The 17101-nt window shown below is 42.9% G+C and overlaps 1 protein-coding gene across 1 annotated transcript; it reads right to left on the bottom strand.

Moving 5' to 3' along the window:
* Nucleotides 1-598: 598 nt before the first annotated feature.
* igfbp5b (insulin-like growth factor binding protein 5b) lies at nucleotides 599-15191 on the bottom strand. The gene is made up of 4 exons (XM_007256370.4): nucleotides 14322-15191; nucleotides 6727-6944; nucleotides 6066-6185; nucleotides 599-5924 (listed from the first exon to the last, which is right to left on the bottom strand). The coding sequence occupies exons 1-4, from the start codon at nucleotides 14644-14646 to the stop codon at nucleotides 5790-5792; spliced, it is 798 nt and encodes a 265-aa protein (XP_007256432.1). The 5' UTR covers nucleotides 14647-15191; the 3' UTR covers nucleotides 599-5789.
* Between the last annotated feature and the right edge of the window lie 1910 nt (nucleotides 15192-17101).

Raw genomic sequence — 17101 nt, forward strand, 5'->3', positions numbered from 1 at the left:
GAATAAAACAACAATGTTCTTTTTACTCAAACATATACCTATAAATAGCAATATCAGAGAAACGGATTCAGACACTAAAGTGGTCTCTTAATTTTTTCCAGAGCTGTATATTAAGTCGAGCCACAGAATCATTAATAAATGAGCTGCAACTAAAATATGATGTAGTAGGTTTAGTGCTCCTCTTCCTCATTTGTTTACTGTTTATACAAGATGTTCCCATATACAGGAGGGCAATGGAATAGATGGGATTTAAACATATAATTACTGCCCCCAAAATCCTTGTATCTCTATTTTTGTTTTACACTTTTTGACAAAATATGAATCCACTTTTTCGCTGATATTGAAAATGACCTGCATATCTGTCCTACGAAAACCTGGTATGTCCATTTTTTTTTTAATTCTTTACACTGTATCAAAATGTTATGATAATTATACCAATAAAAACTCTCAGAATTAACTTGGAATGACAAAATAACATCTGTCCTTTGAAACCTTGTATGTCCATTTTTGACATTTTTCACTTTTTTGTTCAACACTGACCAAATACTTAAATTGCAGATTAAAATACAGATTTAGAAAATGAACGCAACACAAGTGCTTAAATGAATACATAACTTTATTTAAATAAATGCTTTGTCATAACAAAAAAAGACAAAGGTTAAAAGAGTACATAAATTACAAGTTGAATAAATATTACACAGTGATATTCACTTTTTCTTAATAATTTGAGATTTTTTTTTTCTTCTTTTATTTCTTTTAAAATATTTGAGTTCCAAATGCTGTTTTCACGGTCCTCCTGCCACAAATGGGTGTTCTTTGTTTTTTTTGCCTTTTTTTCTTTTCTTTTCTTTTTTTTTCAAATGCCGAGTTAGGCCACATGTCAGGGTGATTAATCGTCAAGTCTTTTCTCATCCACAAAATAAAAAAAAAAAAACGAAAAAGAAATCGACAAGAAGAAGAAACTGTTATGCATTCAGAAAGATAGCTGTAATACTACTGTATCATGAGTTCTGAGTATTGTATTCAACTAACCATGGTGTAGATTCGGAATCTGGTGGAGGTGCTGGACAACACTGTTACTGTTAACGTTACTGTTCTCCTTTATCGACAAGTATAAGTACAATATATGATTGAAAAAAGAGCCTCGGAAAATCGCGTTGGCTCTCTTTTGTCTTTTGACCAGATTATACAATAATGAAGTTCTCAGTTTTGGAGTGCTGTCTTTGGTTGATGGAGAACATTACTTACTACTGTTTTTGATTACTGGGTTTTGATCACTTGGCATTTGGTACTGAAATGGTAAAACAAAGCACCAGCAGTATAATTTGACCAATTTTACCATACAACCATGCTATAGCTGCAGTGTTACACCATTAGATCATTGGATCATAAGTTACGAGAACAGAAGAATGGCAAAGAACTTGTCTGCTTGTACCAGCCTCACCGATTCCGAGAAACCCCTTAAAAACCTAGCCTGCTAGCGGTATCTACTGTGATGTGTTCTGCTTTGTATGTGAGTGTGTGTTCTTGTTGCGTCCCCTGATGGGGACACAGTGAGGGCCCAGGACGAGACCACCCGTCTGGGGCTCTCACCTTCTCTCCCTCTCCCTGGGTGCCACTGAGGGGCGTAGTTCTGCTGTAAGCTGTAAGAGTAGATGGAGATTGGACTGAGATTAATAGTTTCTGTAGTGTTCTGTTACTGTTCTTATATTTATTTATTTTTACCCCCACCAGATGAAGAGGTGGTTGTCAGGCATGGGCCACTTAAAGCCCCTGTCTAAAAAAAAAATCCCAAGCAGGATTTTTTTTTCTTCTTTTCTGTGTGTTTGTACTTGTATGTGTGTGTGTGTACGTGTGTATGTGTGTGTACCTGTGTATGTGGGTGTGTCTGAGGCCTGCTTCCTGCTCCTCCTAACACCTGAACAGAGGTTTGCTTTCGAGTCGGCACTACTAGGAGGAAGCTGTCATGTGGCAAAAAAGACGTATTGTAAATACATAAGTGCAAGCTGCTTAAAAATAATAATAAAAAAATAATAAAAAAAATAATAATGTGGGAGGGGGCACTGAGCGTGGGTACATATCTGACAGAATGGATTTGCTCTGCCTTGCCCTGCACTGGACATGTCTTTCAAATAGGGAGGCCAAATGCAGGCTCTGCAACCTCCTCAATGAGTGTGTTTACATGCACTTCATAATCTATCTGATTACTATCTTGTTTATCTTTGTTAGTTAATCTGATTAACATGCTTACAAGAACTAAGGTATTTAGACTTGGTTTACACAAATTCTACACGAGTTCCATCGTCTTTATGCAGATGCTGTGTCAAACTCTGGTGCCAGGGTCTGTTTTCACTTAGGCACACACTGGGAAATTATTGATATTTGCAGATTAATGCAATAAGATGTAATGTGCGATGTGACGTAAATTTAAATGTAAGCGTAACTAACATAAGACCTTAACTTCACGCCAAGTTATTATTGACATTGAGTCACAATATATATGAACATAAATCAGATAGAGGATAAGGATTCAATTATTCAATCCTTCAGTTTTAGCGTCACCCCAAAAGGGTTTTGTCATTATCTCAAGGGTGCTGTGTTAAATGTAAAACATAGCTGGTTTATATATTATATTATTAATCGTATACATGTACTAAAAATCCAGCTCTCATTGGATTGAATTGGATTCAATCAAATAATCAAATTTTTTAGACCTCAATCCGATCGACAAAATCAGAGTACACTGTATGTGTTCACCAATGAATGAATACTTGAATAATCTAATCAGATAACTGCAGAAATGATCTGATTTATAACTAGATTACGAAGTGCACCTAAACACACTCATTGACTTACTCCAAACACACCAGTGAAGGTCTGATTAACTGATTAACCCACACCTTGTAAAAAAAAACAAATACAACATGCTCACTTCCTCTCTTTCTCTTATTTCTCCACAAGTTCAGAGAGTCCCTCACCACTCATTATTTCTACTCAGACACACCCAAACCAACCATTGCTACATTCTGTAGACCTGTGGATCTTTGTCTACCTGCGAGAGAACACGCAAGAGTGCTGAGTTAACTGGAAAAATAACGCAGCATTAAGAACGAAGGAAAGAAGCAGCACTAGAGGCCAAGCTCTCTCTCTCTCTTTTTCTCGAGAAGCGGAGCCTCTTCTCAATCTCATTGTGTCGAGCGTTACTGGCCCCCTCCCAGCCATGAAACTATGATCACACAAAGCTCTGTAATAAGATCTGAGCAGACCCACTGTGGCAGGGAATGGCTTTTCTTACTGGTTCCCTCTGAGGGGAAACTCCAGCAGGAGCTGGCCTGCCGAGGCCTCTGTGTATCCCTGTTTATATGTAGCTTCACTGGAAAAAAAAAATCAAAAATCAAACAAAAACAACTTAAATTACTTTCTTCAGCGATTACATACATTTGCAGTCTCTGTCAAATCAATATTCAGCTTATTCATAGAGATAAAAACAAAACAATTAAAAATACAAAAAAAAACATTAAGAGACAGAGGTGTACCCACTAGCTTGAGCTGTTAGTGAAAAGTAGCTCTCGCTCCTATCGTTGCCTCATCACAGGGAGTCATTTCAAGATTTTTTTTTTTTTCAAGAAAAAAGGTTCTCAACCTTTAATTGCCGTGGTACGAAGAAATATCTCATTACAAGCATTTGTTTTATTTCAATGTGACTGAGGTCCCTCGTCAATACAGAACGAAAAAAATAAAAAATAAAATAAAATAAAATAAAATGTTTAAAAATCAAAAATTGACCTATTTTTATCCCCTTGGCTACGGTGTAACGTTCACGTCACTATTCAAATGTATTTGTATGTAGAAAGGCACTGAGACACACACAAACTCTGACACTAAACCGATGCACTGAACGACAGACACAGCAGTAAACTGTGACTTAATAACTGATTTAATGATGACGTCCCTTAAAAGAGAACGTGCAAAAAAAACTGTGAGCACTTCTCGTACGTGGCCTGAAAATAGACTTAGACGTAGGGTGGTGAAGAAGAAGTGGATTTTTGGGAACACCTGAAATTGACCAATTGACCAAATGACCAAAGTCGACCATCGTCCCCCAGCGTGACGGGGTGGATGGAGCAATGACGCAAACAGGTAACACTCTAAAATGCAAAATGCACGACTCCTTTTTTTTAAAATCCCAAAATCCTCAAGCACCAGTTCTTTGTAATCGTTAGAAAAAAACAAAACATTCATCGATCTACAGTTAAAGGTAACGAACGCACTTGTGCCAAGGGCTCATGCCTAGTTCATCAGTGAAAAAGCACTTGGTCTAGAAACAATGGCTCATAAGTGGGCAGTCGATCATCGATATACTTCACTGAAGGCTAAGAAAAAGAGCACAAGACACGGAGGAAAAGAGAACGAAAAGACGAGAGAAGCTACCGCCCTCAAAAAAATAAAAAAAAGTAAATGTTACTTCAAGCAGAAATTCTGGGGAGACTCTATAGTGTTACGGCACTGCTGTCTGCTGCCTTGAACCTCAACCAACACCAAGCGTCCCACTTCTTTTGTTTTCTCGATAGTGATACTTCCGCAGAAGCCTCTCTAGACATTTTACCGCCGAAAATGGCCGCTAACTGATTTCGGGTCTCCTTTTTCCTGCCTCCCTGCAAGGAATCTGAGAAGATGAGGACGTGACTGGACCGCATCTGGTCCACAGTCAAGAGTGGGCAGCCCGCCGGCTCTCCGTTCACCTGGGTCACTCTGCGCAGCAGCGGCAGCGTCAGGTTACATAGGCACAGTTGGCATTTTAGGCAAGCTACAGAGAGTCACGGAGCCACAGAAAGGTCTGTGGGACGGGGTTTCGTTTCTCCACCATCCTGCTCCCAAAGACATGCTGTGAGTGGGCCAGCGAGAGAGAGAAAACCAGCTTTGAGCTAGTCTGTAGCTACTCCCGTTGGGTAGGTGAGGGGTGGGGTGGGGGTGGTGTGCCATTGGAAGGTTAGGAGGGGGGGTTGTTTAAGCCACCAGCTCTTGTGGCATGAAAAGAGGGGACATTCTTTTCAAAAAAAGGAGATTTTCTCTTTCACACGTGCAGCACATCCACTCACACAAGCACACACACATACATACACTGAACTTGGTGAAGTTACACGTTTCCAAGCAGGTTCCCCAATGAGTAAGAGTAAGTGCTCTGATAGGACCAAACTAGCAAGATAGAGACGGCTGCATCAGCACATCCCTATAACTTGTTTTTTTCTCTCTTTGTTTGGAAAACAACAAACAAATAAAAAAAAATAAATAAAACAAAACCAAAAAAAAAAAAAAAATGAATAGTTCCAATAGTACAAGCTCAAGTTCAAGCTATCTTCTCTGACACCTCCATCTCAAAAGATGTAAAAGACCAAAGATAGCCCTCTGTTAATAAATCAACATGCCATATACATTTTGTTTTCCTCTGTATGTTAACAGTATGGTGCTCGAACCCCAGCTTCTATAAAAATATATAATTGTACGTATATATTTTTAAAAATCATCGTTTGCCGGGACCCAGCTCTTAAACCGGACGCCACTGAGGCCCTCTGATCGGCTGGGTCCCCTGAGTTAGAGATGAGAGCTCAGTCAGAAAGAGAAAGTGTTTGTTTGTTTCCCCTCAGGTTTAGCTTTTTGTGGTTGTTCTATTGGTGTTTCTTTTTTTTCTTTTCTGTCGCATGGAGAATCTCAGAGTGACTGGCGGGTGGACAGGTGGGAAGGAAAGAAGGAGGCGAGCCTCGGGTCAGGTGATCAGGGCAGGTCCCTCCTCACTCGTTGTTGTTGCTGTTCTCCAGGTCTTTGCACTGGATGTTCCCCCCGCTGTAGTTAGTCCCCGGCAGCTCCTTGCCGTATTTGTCCACGCACCAGCAGATGCCTCGTTTCCGGCCGCGGGAGGGCTTGCACTGCGGGGCGGGGGCAGGGGGAGGGAGAGAAGAAGAGAAGAACAAGACAAGTGGTTATGTGAAAGCCGTCACTTACAAGAAGACCTCTGACCACAAAGACCAAAAATAAAAAAGCTTTATTAGACTGAGGCAAATGCACACCTGCTTGCGTTTGAAGAAGCCCTTCCTGTCGCAGTTGGGCAGGTAGAGGGTGAGAGCCATGACGCGGGATGTGTCTTTCATTCCCTGTATGATCCCGTCCAGCGATCTCCTGCAGGGACCCTGCGTGATTCAGCACATTAACATACATTAATATTAAGCATACATAAGTGATTACTTGTAGCTAGTTATAGTCTTTGTGTTAATTTGTATTCTTTATTCTAGGAATGGGCATTGTAGGCACACTCTGTATCTATGTAAGCCAATATATTTTATATTTATGCTTTTTTTGATGGAAGTCAATCATAAAAACTTGATTCCAAAAGTAATTTATCAGCAACATAGAACCTGTTCTACATCATAAATAACTGCCATGCTATAGTTTGTAGTACTTCCATATACGTATAGCTCTGCCTACATCTCACCATGTCTACGTCTTAGTATGAGGCACAGTATTAGCTGCTTCTTAACCAAATCCTACCTTATCTAAGTTTCTGATTTAACTAGCTAAACCTCAAACGATCAGTTTGCTAGACATGGATTAAGATTAGTTCCTAGACTAAATTTTCCTTTCAATGGGAATTCTCCATTCAAAATATTGCGCAATTTAACACTAGGCCTAATCCTAATCCTAAGGAAACTGCAAATTCATGAGCACACTTACAAATTCTGGTTCATGCTTGTCGACCGGGATCGGTGAGTAGTCCACTGACCCAACGGCCCTCAGCTTCTCCTGCTGCTTCCTCTTGTCTTTGCGCATGGCAGCTTGCTTCTTGCTGTTGATCAGATCAGGCTTGGGGTAAATGGGCACTTTGGCTGGAGGCAACTGCTCCTCTGTCGCATCAGGCTTCATCGTCTCCTCGTGCTCTTTAGATTCACGATCTGGGATATGAGACAGAACACAAAGAAGAAACAGTGATGAGCTTTCTGTCCATATATACATTTCATATTTACACTGTTTCCATGAGTTTTCAATGCCCAGGAATCATATTTGTAGAAAAGGCTGCACCAGGTTGCTTCTTTTTTTTTTTTTTACAGCCAAGACACCCACTATTTGAGTGCTGTCTGAAAATAAATGGGGAACCAACTGCTTTCCCACCAAATGTTTCCCGTGCATTTGTTTACAGAGGGGGAAAAGGGATCAACAGGTGATGACAAGACCGACCCCCAGCTATACAAATGCCCAATCTCCTACACAAACCTAGACACAGTGCCTGAAACAGGATTACACTCTCACTGTTCCTCTGTGACCAACTGAACAGCCAAAATTTCTTAGACAAACGCCCCAACAATATGAGATAACCAACTCATGACACTAATTTTGATGAACGTGTACCAATGAGCAAGAGACCAAAGACCAGAGAATTGAGAATTTCTATTTTTGACACAAAACCAATGTGTCAAAAATAGGCACTAATATCTTTCAGTTTGTTTTCACAGGGTTTTCCACAGACTGTTGCACTGAACTGTGAAAGTTATGACTGCAGGCTTTTGTAGTGGAAAACAGAATCCATTTTCAAAGGCTCTTTTTTCCCTCCTTTAAACCAATCTTGCACCCTTTGAAGTCCCTGCAACCACACGTACCCTGGCAACCAAAAGGTTTTAGCGAGGTGGACGAACCTGAGGCATGATGGTAACCCTACCTTTTGAGTGTTGGGTTCTAAAGAAAACAACCAAACCTTCAAACTCTGGTGAAGCTACTGCTACTGAGCAGAAATATGGTAAAAGCCCAAAGCGCTTCAATGAAACCCAACAAACAAACCGTGAACAAACCGTGTCCTGACTTGAGCCAGACCTCGACTAACCTGGAGACAAAGATTATTAGGACAGATGGCTTAGAGAATGTGATCAGACACCATTTCTCCAGATGGTTTTACAGTATAGCGGGTGCATAAATAATCCCTGAACCCACAGCAGGCCAAGGCACTGTTGCAGGGCCGCGGCTATTTTTATCCAGTGCAGAAATTTAACAGAATGGCAGCGAGTGCTAAAGTCAGGGTCAAATGTTTGGATGGAATGTGCCACGTATTGTTGAGAACACAGCCACGAGGTGTCATAAGGCAGCTCTGGAAGAGGGGGGAGATGGAGGGGAGGGGGGGATTAAAAATGGTTGAGCTAGTTTCTCTTATAGAGCCCACCGGTTCACAGTGATGCCATGTAAAAGAGAGGGGTATTCCTAGCAGACTGGTGTTGAAAGAGTCTGTCTGATACTGCAGACATGGGGACATGGGGGAGGGGTGATTACTGGAATTGGGTTCCTGGCTTCTGAAGTTGCTATCAGAGCCATGGTTGACTCTTTGAAATTAATCTTGCAACTCATGACTTGGCAGACTGATATTTCTGTACAGAAAAGCTCCCAGAGAGGCCAGCGGGCTGGCTGAAGCTCATCTATCTCGCTCGACGTCTTTCTTTTAGACTCTGAAAGGACTTTAGAGACTTCAGAGTTTAGAAAAAGGAGTAGAAAATGGATTTAGAATTAGTGATCATGCAGCTAACTTGTTCTGGAGAACACAAATATAAGAGTTTGATGAGCTCGTGTTTGAGCCATTGAGCAAATAAATGTCTAACAAACACTCACTCACAACTCGACTCTGGTAGAGTCCTGAAGACATCTACTGGCAAAGTGACTGGCTTTTCTTTGTTTTTCTTCATTCTGTCAATTCATAATATACTTTGATATAAATGTTCAAAATGTTCTCTGCTAAGAATTAAAGACCAGCTCAATTATTCTGGAGAATCCAAGCATGGGTTTGACATGAGCCACAACAAATGTCTATGGCAGTTTGCAGCATGGGCTTTGCATGCCAGCAATATAAGTGCACCCAGACAGGACAAACCCATTCAAAAAACCAAGTCAACAAAAGTCCAAACCCCTCCTAAGGACATATTCCGACAATGTGACTTTTCCTTATTTTTCTCCATTCTGTCAATTTCATGTTTTTTTGTGTGTGGGCCAGCCTCTTCAGCGCGAGGACAAACCTCACTTTTTCCATGCGCAGGGTCCCCAGCTTGTAAAGGAGGCTTAGCAAGTCTGTGTTTAACATCTGAACCCCTGCCAAGACACTGGAGCAAGGCCAAGCCAGACATATCACGCGCAGTGTCTCTATTCAAATGAGCTCTGGAATGAAAGCTGAAGAGGTATTGGTGTCTCTCCCCTTAGCCTTGCAAAGTTTTCATTAAGACGAGAGGACCTGAGCAGGCAAAGGAGGTGCATCTGATAGGGCTCTGTTTAAATATTAACGCCCGCGCAGGGCAATTATACTTCATCAATATCCAACGTTTCTTGCAGTCTGAACGCTAATGATGAAATCAGATCCCTCTCCCAATCTTTCCTGCGTTGACAAGAGGGTCCTGAAATCGTCACGATTCTCGGGTCAGGCTCTCGATGCGTGCTATGCCGAGCTACGCCGAGTTTAGCTCCTCGTGTCGGCTGCCCATATGGAGCACAAACAGTGAGGTTTCATGCCACCGTTTCATCATTGTGGTCAATTACGACAGGCCGCTCCAGAGTGAACGAGCTGCATTTTTAAGCAGCCGCTGCTACTGGCCTAGTCTTTCGCTCTTGCATTCATTGCTTTGTTCGAGTCACTGGCCAGCCACGGCATCCTAAGCCAGATTCCGCTGCTCAATATTTAAAAGCTGGCCCAAATCCACAGCATGATCGTGCAACTGCAATAGAGCAGCCAGCACACAATAGGCTTAAGAAGGCCAGGGCTGAAGCTGCTGTCTGACACATCCAGTACAAAAAAAGCACCTGTTGTGAATTGAATATAGAAATGAATGCAATATAAGTGATGAAAAAAAGAATTAAACTAAATACCGGGTACAAATATTAGAAACTAGGAATCATGGGTAATGGGTGTGTGCAATTAAATTTCTTGATCAAGAGTGTTTGTTACGTGTACAGGGAATATACGTAATCATAGAAGGCATTGCCACCCACAGTGGACAGTATAGCATAAGGTGCTAATGATGCATATTTCAGTCAGTGCAAAGTTTAGTATTCTTTAGCTTGTTAGCGTCTTTAGCTAGTTGATTGAGCAAAAACATAAAAAAGTGGTTTGAATAAGAATAACCTTTACATTGCAAATCATCTACCTTCTAGTTTCCATTGACTTAAGAATTACAAAATTACAATATTTTGAATGAAAACTGTGTATCCTAATATCCTAATAACACTCTAGCCTCAAGCTAATATGATATGTTAGTAACAAGCTAACATACTTTCATGCTAGCCACAGTATTATAACTATAGAACATGCTATGCTATACTAAGCTGCTGTAAACAACTCAAACATCAATGATATAAGCTCTCTCAATTCAATCTCTATGAAGTGTATGTTTACAACAGTGTATGTTTATTAGCAGTGCACCTACCGAACCAGCATAGCTCTCTTTTCTCAAGCTTCTATCACATGCTACACTATGCTAAGCTAATTTACCCTCACAATTGGCTTCTTTATACGGACTAGACTTTCTGAGAAGCTGCAAAGCTGCATGTCTTATAGTTCATGTGCTTTCAGGTTGATGCAGATGTAATCATTGCATCATCTGCGAGTTCGTATAAATAGAAGTGCCTCAAAGAACCGAATGTGTTGGAATACAACAGACTGAGGTGACCTTGTTGCCTTCACTGGAAGTCGCACGGTGCACATTAAAAACACTGGAAAACCCAAGGCAAACACAAGCCACTACCTAATTTTGGTCTGAGGTCTCACCCAACATTTGAGCTCAGGTTTTGTCGAAACCACTCGGTCACAGGCTGCCTTGTCTATTACATCTATTCCAACCTGAGACAATTGCTGGGTGTGACAGGGTCCTGACTCCTGACACAAAAGTAACAATTTTGAGCAGTGTTGCAACTCCTGCACGTGGCTTTTCCACTAGTGCTGAACCATGTGCCGCAGGCATTAAATTAGGCACCTTTTGTTTTCCTTCCTTGGAGGAATGTGACACTGAAGTGAGCACCCCCCGGCCCAAGACAGGATGTTTCAGCAGACTGGCACCTTAACCACATGGTGCTACCACAACGTCTGCCGGTTTCTGCTCGGACTTTTAATTTTCTCGATGCGAACTGAGAACCTGTAAACGATAAGATTGCGGTGGTGGTGATGGAGATGGAGGAAAGGGTGGGTGGGTTTCAGACTCCACAGCTTTGGCCAGCCACACACATGTTCCCACTTAGGCCGGCATGAGGATGTCACAGCCCAGCGATCCCATACAGATCCTGACAGAGGCGGCTACTGTGGGAGCAGGGTTCCTCCACAGCTGTTACCCACTAACCCTCCAGGTGCCACTGACAAACACACACCGCACCAATTGCTGTTAAAACTTTATTGGAAGAAATCATTCGAGCGTGCCGAATAGGATCTCTGCTTGCATACCTCTGCTGAAGGTGAGTGGATGGATGTCTGAGACATGTGCTGCAAACCCAAGCCCGATGGCATTTTGGAGCATGGTGGAAATATGCAGTGAAATACAGCCGAGGAAACCAGCCTAATGATGGAAAACTGAGTGCTGGATCTATGGCTTATGCCAGTGACAATTTTTACAGATCACTGCTAAACAAGTGACTGCTTTTCTCTCTTGTGCCTTGTGATTGCAGTTAAATCATGGACAGGCTCCAGTAATTAGACAAGTCGCTCATAAATCAGAGCAGCTCTTGTACAAAACCAAATCATATCCAAATGTCAGCTTTTGGCTTGGCCGAGCATCCATTAATTGAAGCGCCGTTGCCAATGTTCAGCGTGCTTGTTCATGTGCAAGTCAAGCTTTCTAGATTTGGGCCACTATTACTCATCGTTCCTGGTTCAGGCCTGTTCTGTTTTCTTGGTGGAGAGATTTTTTTTTTCTTCTGATATTTAACACAAGTTCCCTTGAAGAGGCAAACTTCCTATACTTCTGTTGTGCAGTATCTTATGTATCATATCAAAATCAAATCATTAATTTGAAAGCCTCACCCTGCCTTCCAAACCACAAACTGCTTAGTCAACATAGGATTAAATCACAAATTGGATGGCCAAATACTTAGAAATGGACAAAATAAGAGCAAGAAGTCACTATTCTGACAGTGGTTGTTGGCAAACCCAACCTGATTGGCTTGTAACTGGCAAGTGCATGTAAATGTGTAAATATTCAGGTGTCCTGGGACTAGTTTATAAAAAAAAAAGTATTCCAGAGAAAAGACCTTCCAAGCAGACAATGCACAATGTGTGACCATTCATGGTGCTTAATGGAAACCAACCCATTTGCACTTCATTGTGGTGGTGGCAGCTCACAATCCAGGTGTGGGCAAAGACACTTGTTGTCTCTTTCTGTCAATTTACCATTTTTACCACTGCCCTTCTGGTAAAATCAGTGTGGAACCACAATGTAACCAAACACCACAGTAGATGAGACCCCCCCCCCCCTATCTTCCAAATCCATCCCATGCTTGATAAATAGCTCTTCAGACAGTGGCTCCAAAATGTATTCTGCTGAATCACTGTGGCACGACTATGTGCCCAATGCAATCACACGCTGGGGAAGAGCTGCTCCTGTTACAGCACAGCTCCACACACACACACACACACACACGCACACTCATGTCAAGATTCTGACACAGCCAGGCTTTGAAGTGTCTCTGTACGAATGTGCATGTGTTTAACCTACAAAAGCCACAACGAGGCACGTTTGCAGCGCATGAACTGTGGAGCGGTCCTTCCCTTTTTCCGAACAATGCCTGTAGAAGAGCACAAATTCCATTCTCATGTTGTACCATGGATTGATGTTGCCTTAGGGAGCGAGGGGGTGGGGATAATTTAGCATTAAAACTGACAAGTAGAAATAAGCCTGCCATAAAAGAAAAAAAGTCCCAATCCCTGACATCATAAATTTGTATACAATGTGTAGCGTGAACACAATGCACGAGGGTGGACTAAGATAAACATTCAGGGAGGGTGGAAAGAAGCATATTTCACCAGGCTTTCGGGCTGAATTCAGCACACATGCCCCAACCACGGCCATCCTCCTCCTCCCCTTGGATTTAATCTTTGAACGGTAATCTGACTCTCTGCACCACCCCCAGATGTAAACCTAAATTCAGACTAACCCAAATCTACTGGCTCACCGAGCTCCCCTCACAGTCTCCACTGTCTTCTCAGGGGAGGATCAGGTCATGATCTAATGAACCAACCACTAAACACCACCAAAGGATGAGCTTTAGTGAATACATCAACAGAGCTTGATGCCTCACCACAAAATGAACTAGACTATGAGAGCAGAGGCACCGGCAGTTGCACCTTGTCTCTGTCACAATGCTGAACAGATAGATCTTGATCAGGAGGCTTTACCGATTTCTCACCACCTTCAGCAAGCTCCCCAGACACCCAACAGGGTTGCACATCGTCAACACTGAACATGTGCTCTTTGCCAAAGAACTAAAGCACTTTAACCACACTCAAACACTCAAAAGAAGGGTTTCTAAAAGGTTTCAAGGTGTCTGCATGCATCTTGAGGATTGCAACTGTGTTAGACCACACTGGACACATGCAGGCGTTTATGTGCAAATTCAGTGGAACCAAAAACTTGTGCACAGAGCTAAACATTAGGGTTTTGCTTGACAAATGTAGTGCACATGAACAGCCTGTGCACTGCTAAAACTGAGAGCACTACACTGAGGGTTGCAGCATGGCATTGGAGACTTTGGCTCAAGGCAAGTGCTCTTCCAGACTGCCTCAGATGCATTAGCTTGTGCATTTAATTCAGTTTAACATGATTCAATTAATCTACCACTAGACCAGCCTGATAAATCCACTATTTACTCATCATGCAAAATATAAACATAATGACCTCAATCATTTTAGCTGACCTCAATATTGCATTGCATTTCTCAGACATTGCCCATTATCAGGACTGAGCTGACATGCAACTTTTTGTTTACAAACATTGTTTTATTTTGTGTTATTTCCTAATAATTAAAAGTTCACTGCTCTTTAAAGAACAGTAAATTGATTTCTATGCTATTCTATTATCACATTGAATCAGTGGCACGAAATGTGAATAATATCCTAATATCAGAATTATTTTTGCAACAACATATTGTCCAAACAAAAATAGTATGGTGACTGCTATTGTGACATGTACACAATACGCAGGCTCGAGACACAGCATTCAGCATTTTTGTATACAAACACGCACCGACACATGCAACATTCAACACCACGCCACGCACACACCCACACACACACTCACGCAAGGCAAACCAAGGCTCAAACTCACCGGCGGGCGCGAGCGGCGCCTTGTAGCCCTTCTCGTTCGTGCACACCCCGCGGCCGTGTAGCAGCGCGTGCAGCGGCTTCTCCTCGCCGTCGCGCGGCAGGCAGCGCAGCCCGTGCGCGCAGGTCCCCGTGTACACGCCGCACGCGTGGCCCTCGGCGAGCGCGCACGTCAGGCAGCAGCCGCAGCCGGGCTCCTTCACGAGCTGGCAGCCGATGGGCACGGGCGGGCACATGGAGAGCGCCTTCTGGTCGCACGGCTCGCAGGGCACGTACGAGGCAAAGCCGCGAGCAGCGGCGATCATGAGCACGAGCACGAGCCTGAGCATCGTCTTGTCTTGTCTTGAATGTGTCCTTAAAAATCAAGCAATGTCTTATTTACCTCCGGTTAGAGATTCAGCACGAGCGTGCGCGAGAAACAGCGTGCGCAAAAATCGGCGTGCAGAAGTTTGCCCGTGGCGCATCCGATACGGAGAAAAGCCGGGCGAGGAACGGGTGAGTCGGGTGAGGAAAGCGCGCGCTGTTCGGGGCTCTACACAGACATCCGCGCGCACGGTGCAGCGAGTGGCACAAGAACCGGGGGGCGGGAGGTAGGGTCTCTGTCTCCACGCGCTCTGCCCGGTTTCTCCTCTCTGAGAGCTGCTGCTGCTGCTATGGTCCGGTGCGCGTCTTCTCTCTCTCTCTCTCTCTCTCGCGCTCTCTCTCTCTCTCTTTCTCTCGCGCTGTGTCTCTCTCTCCTCCCACTAACACACACTTACACTCACGCACACACGCTCGCTCGCTCTCACAGAGAAGAGACAGAGACACACACCACAGCGCTACCGCGCGCGTGCACGAGTGAAGTTTTGGGAGCAGACTGACGGAGCGCGGGGACGGGCTCGCCTTTTTAAAAACGGCCAAACCCAAAGAGCGGCGGGGAAGGGAGGCGCGCTCGCTCGCGCTCACCACAGGCTTGGCCGCGCGCCAACGGCTTCCTCCAACCACCCCCCCTCCCCCTTCCCCCTTCCATCACCCTCCCCACGCACCTCCAAACACACACACACACACATACTCACATGCATGCATACTCCCAAACACACACATACACACACACACACACATACTTCCAAACACATACATACTCATACAGAAAAACATAGATTCCAAAATACACACATACATACTCATACAGGCACACACATACTCTCCAAACACACACAACTTAAAACAACTCTCATATTTTACCTCATTTACATGCTTATAATAAACTAATTAAGCATTTGGCTGATAATCTTACAATGATAAACATGCTCACTAACATGTCTTGACTGATAGACACTAAAACAAATGCCCAAACTGTGCTGAATGGAGCAAGAAAGAAAAAAAGAAAGAAAGAAAGAAAGTAAGAAAGAGAAAACCCACCCTAACACACACACACAAGGGGTCCCTAAATAAGAGATTTCTGCATTCGAACATCAGCTTCTAAACCACCAGTTACTGGTCCTAAATATCAAAGCCATCCCTGTATTCTGTTTACCACTAAAAGTGTATATGTATGATTAATATGCTAATAAACTTGTTTTAATTACTCACTCAGTAAAACATACCAAAGTGACACTGTAGTGGTACCCTGAATGAAATGAAAGTTTTAGTACCATACCTAGTTAAGGGATAGAATTGCAATGCATTGCATTGCAGTTGTATTTATTCTAACTTTAATTCAAACAATTGGACCTTAAGTGGCGAATTGTATCTATTGATGGTATGTTTACATTGTTTGTAACATTAAAGAACAAATATTTATCTGCATGTTACTTTTTGTTTCTGACAGATGAGAGTCTAAAATGCAGTAACCTTGAATTATCTTGAGTTAATAATTAATAATATGGCTTTATTAGTGCAAGCTACTGAATCATTCAGTAGATTCAAGATTCTGATTAGAGTATAATAAATATCATAATCATGGTCTGCATGATTGAACCAACTCAAGCAGCTCAACAGCTCCCTATTTTTCCCCACATATGAGAAAGCATGTGCCTCCCGAGGAAAGATTTCACTCACTGTCTCTTTCTTGCCATTTTTTATTGCTTATCTGAGACCCGTGGAGCCACATTGTGTTTAGTTGTGGTGAGCATGAAAAAAAAAAGGCAGCACCGCTTTAAATCTAACAGCCAAACCCTAAAGTTAGCGCAGCTGCTCTGATACGAACGTCTCCCCTGTTTTCATGTTCCGCATTTATGTTACAGACTGTCCGGCAATGGCTTTTACACATGGCCCACATGTGCAGTCCATCAGAGACAGGGCAGAGTAAAGAGTGTGCTGTCTCCATCACTGCTGCACTGCTACCTTTCCCAAATCCTGTTTCGGGAACTATGTCAAGAGTAAAGACAGGAAAAAAAAACCTCTGCAGTTATCATCTCATGTCCCACGTATCCTTGTAAATGCCCCCCATGCTGGTTTTTCACAGAGTCCCTCAGGCTTTTCCAGGCTATACTTAGTTAGGATGCTTACTGCTCTCTCTGTGTGTGTTTGAGGTTTCGGGCAGTTCGACAGATGTCCAGTAGAAGGAGCTGTTAGCAACGATTAGAGCTGTTTGAGGACAGGGCTGCAGTTGCCGAGCCTCTCCATGCTCTATGCTGTGAGGGGCACTGGCAGGTTTCTGTTAATAACTCTACAGGATCTACAGTGTTCAAAAGAGTACAAACGTTTGAGGCCGCAATTAAAAACCAGCTTGTTTACTGTTAAACCTAGAAAAATGTACAGAATTATTATTACTATTATGTTTCAAACAGATGATATGAAGAA

This window comes from Astyanax mexicanus, chromosome 11 (assembly GCF_023375975.1).
Source record: "Astyanax mexicanus isolate ESR-SI-001 chromosome 11, AstMex3_surface, whole genome shotgun sequence".
Lineage (NCBI taxonomy): Eukaryota > Metazoa > Chordata > Actinopteri > Characiformes > Acestrorhamphidae > Astyanax > Astyanax mexicanus.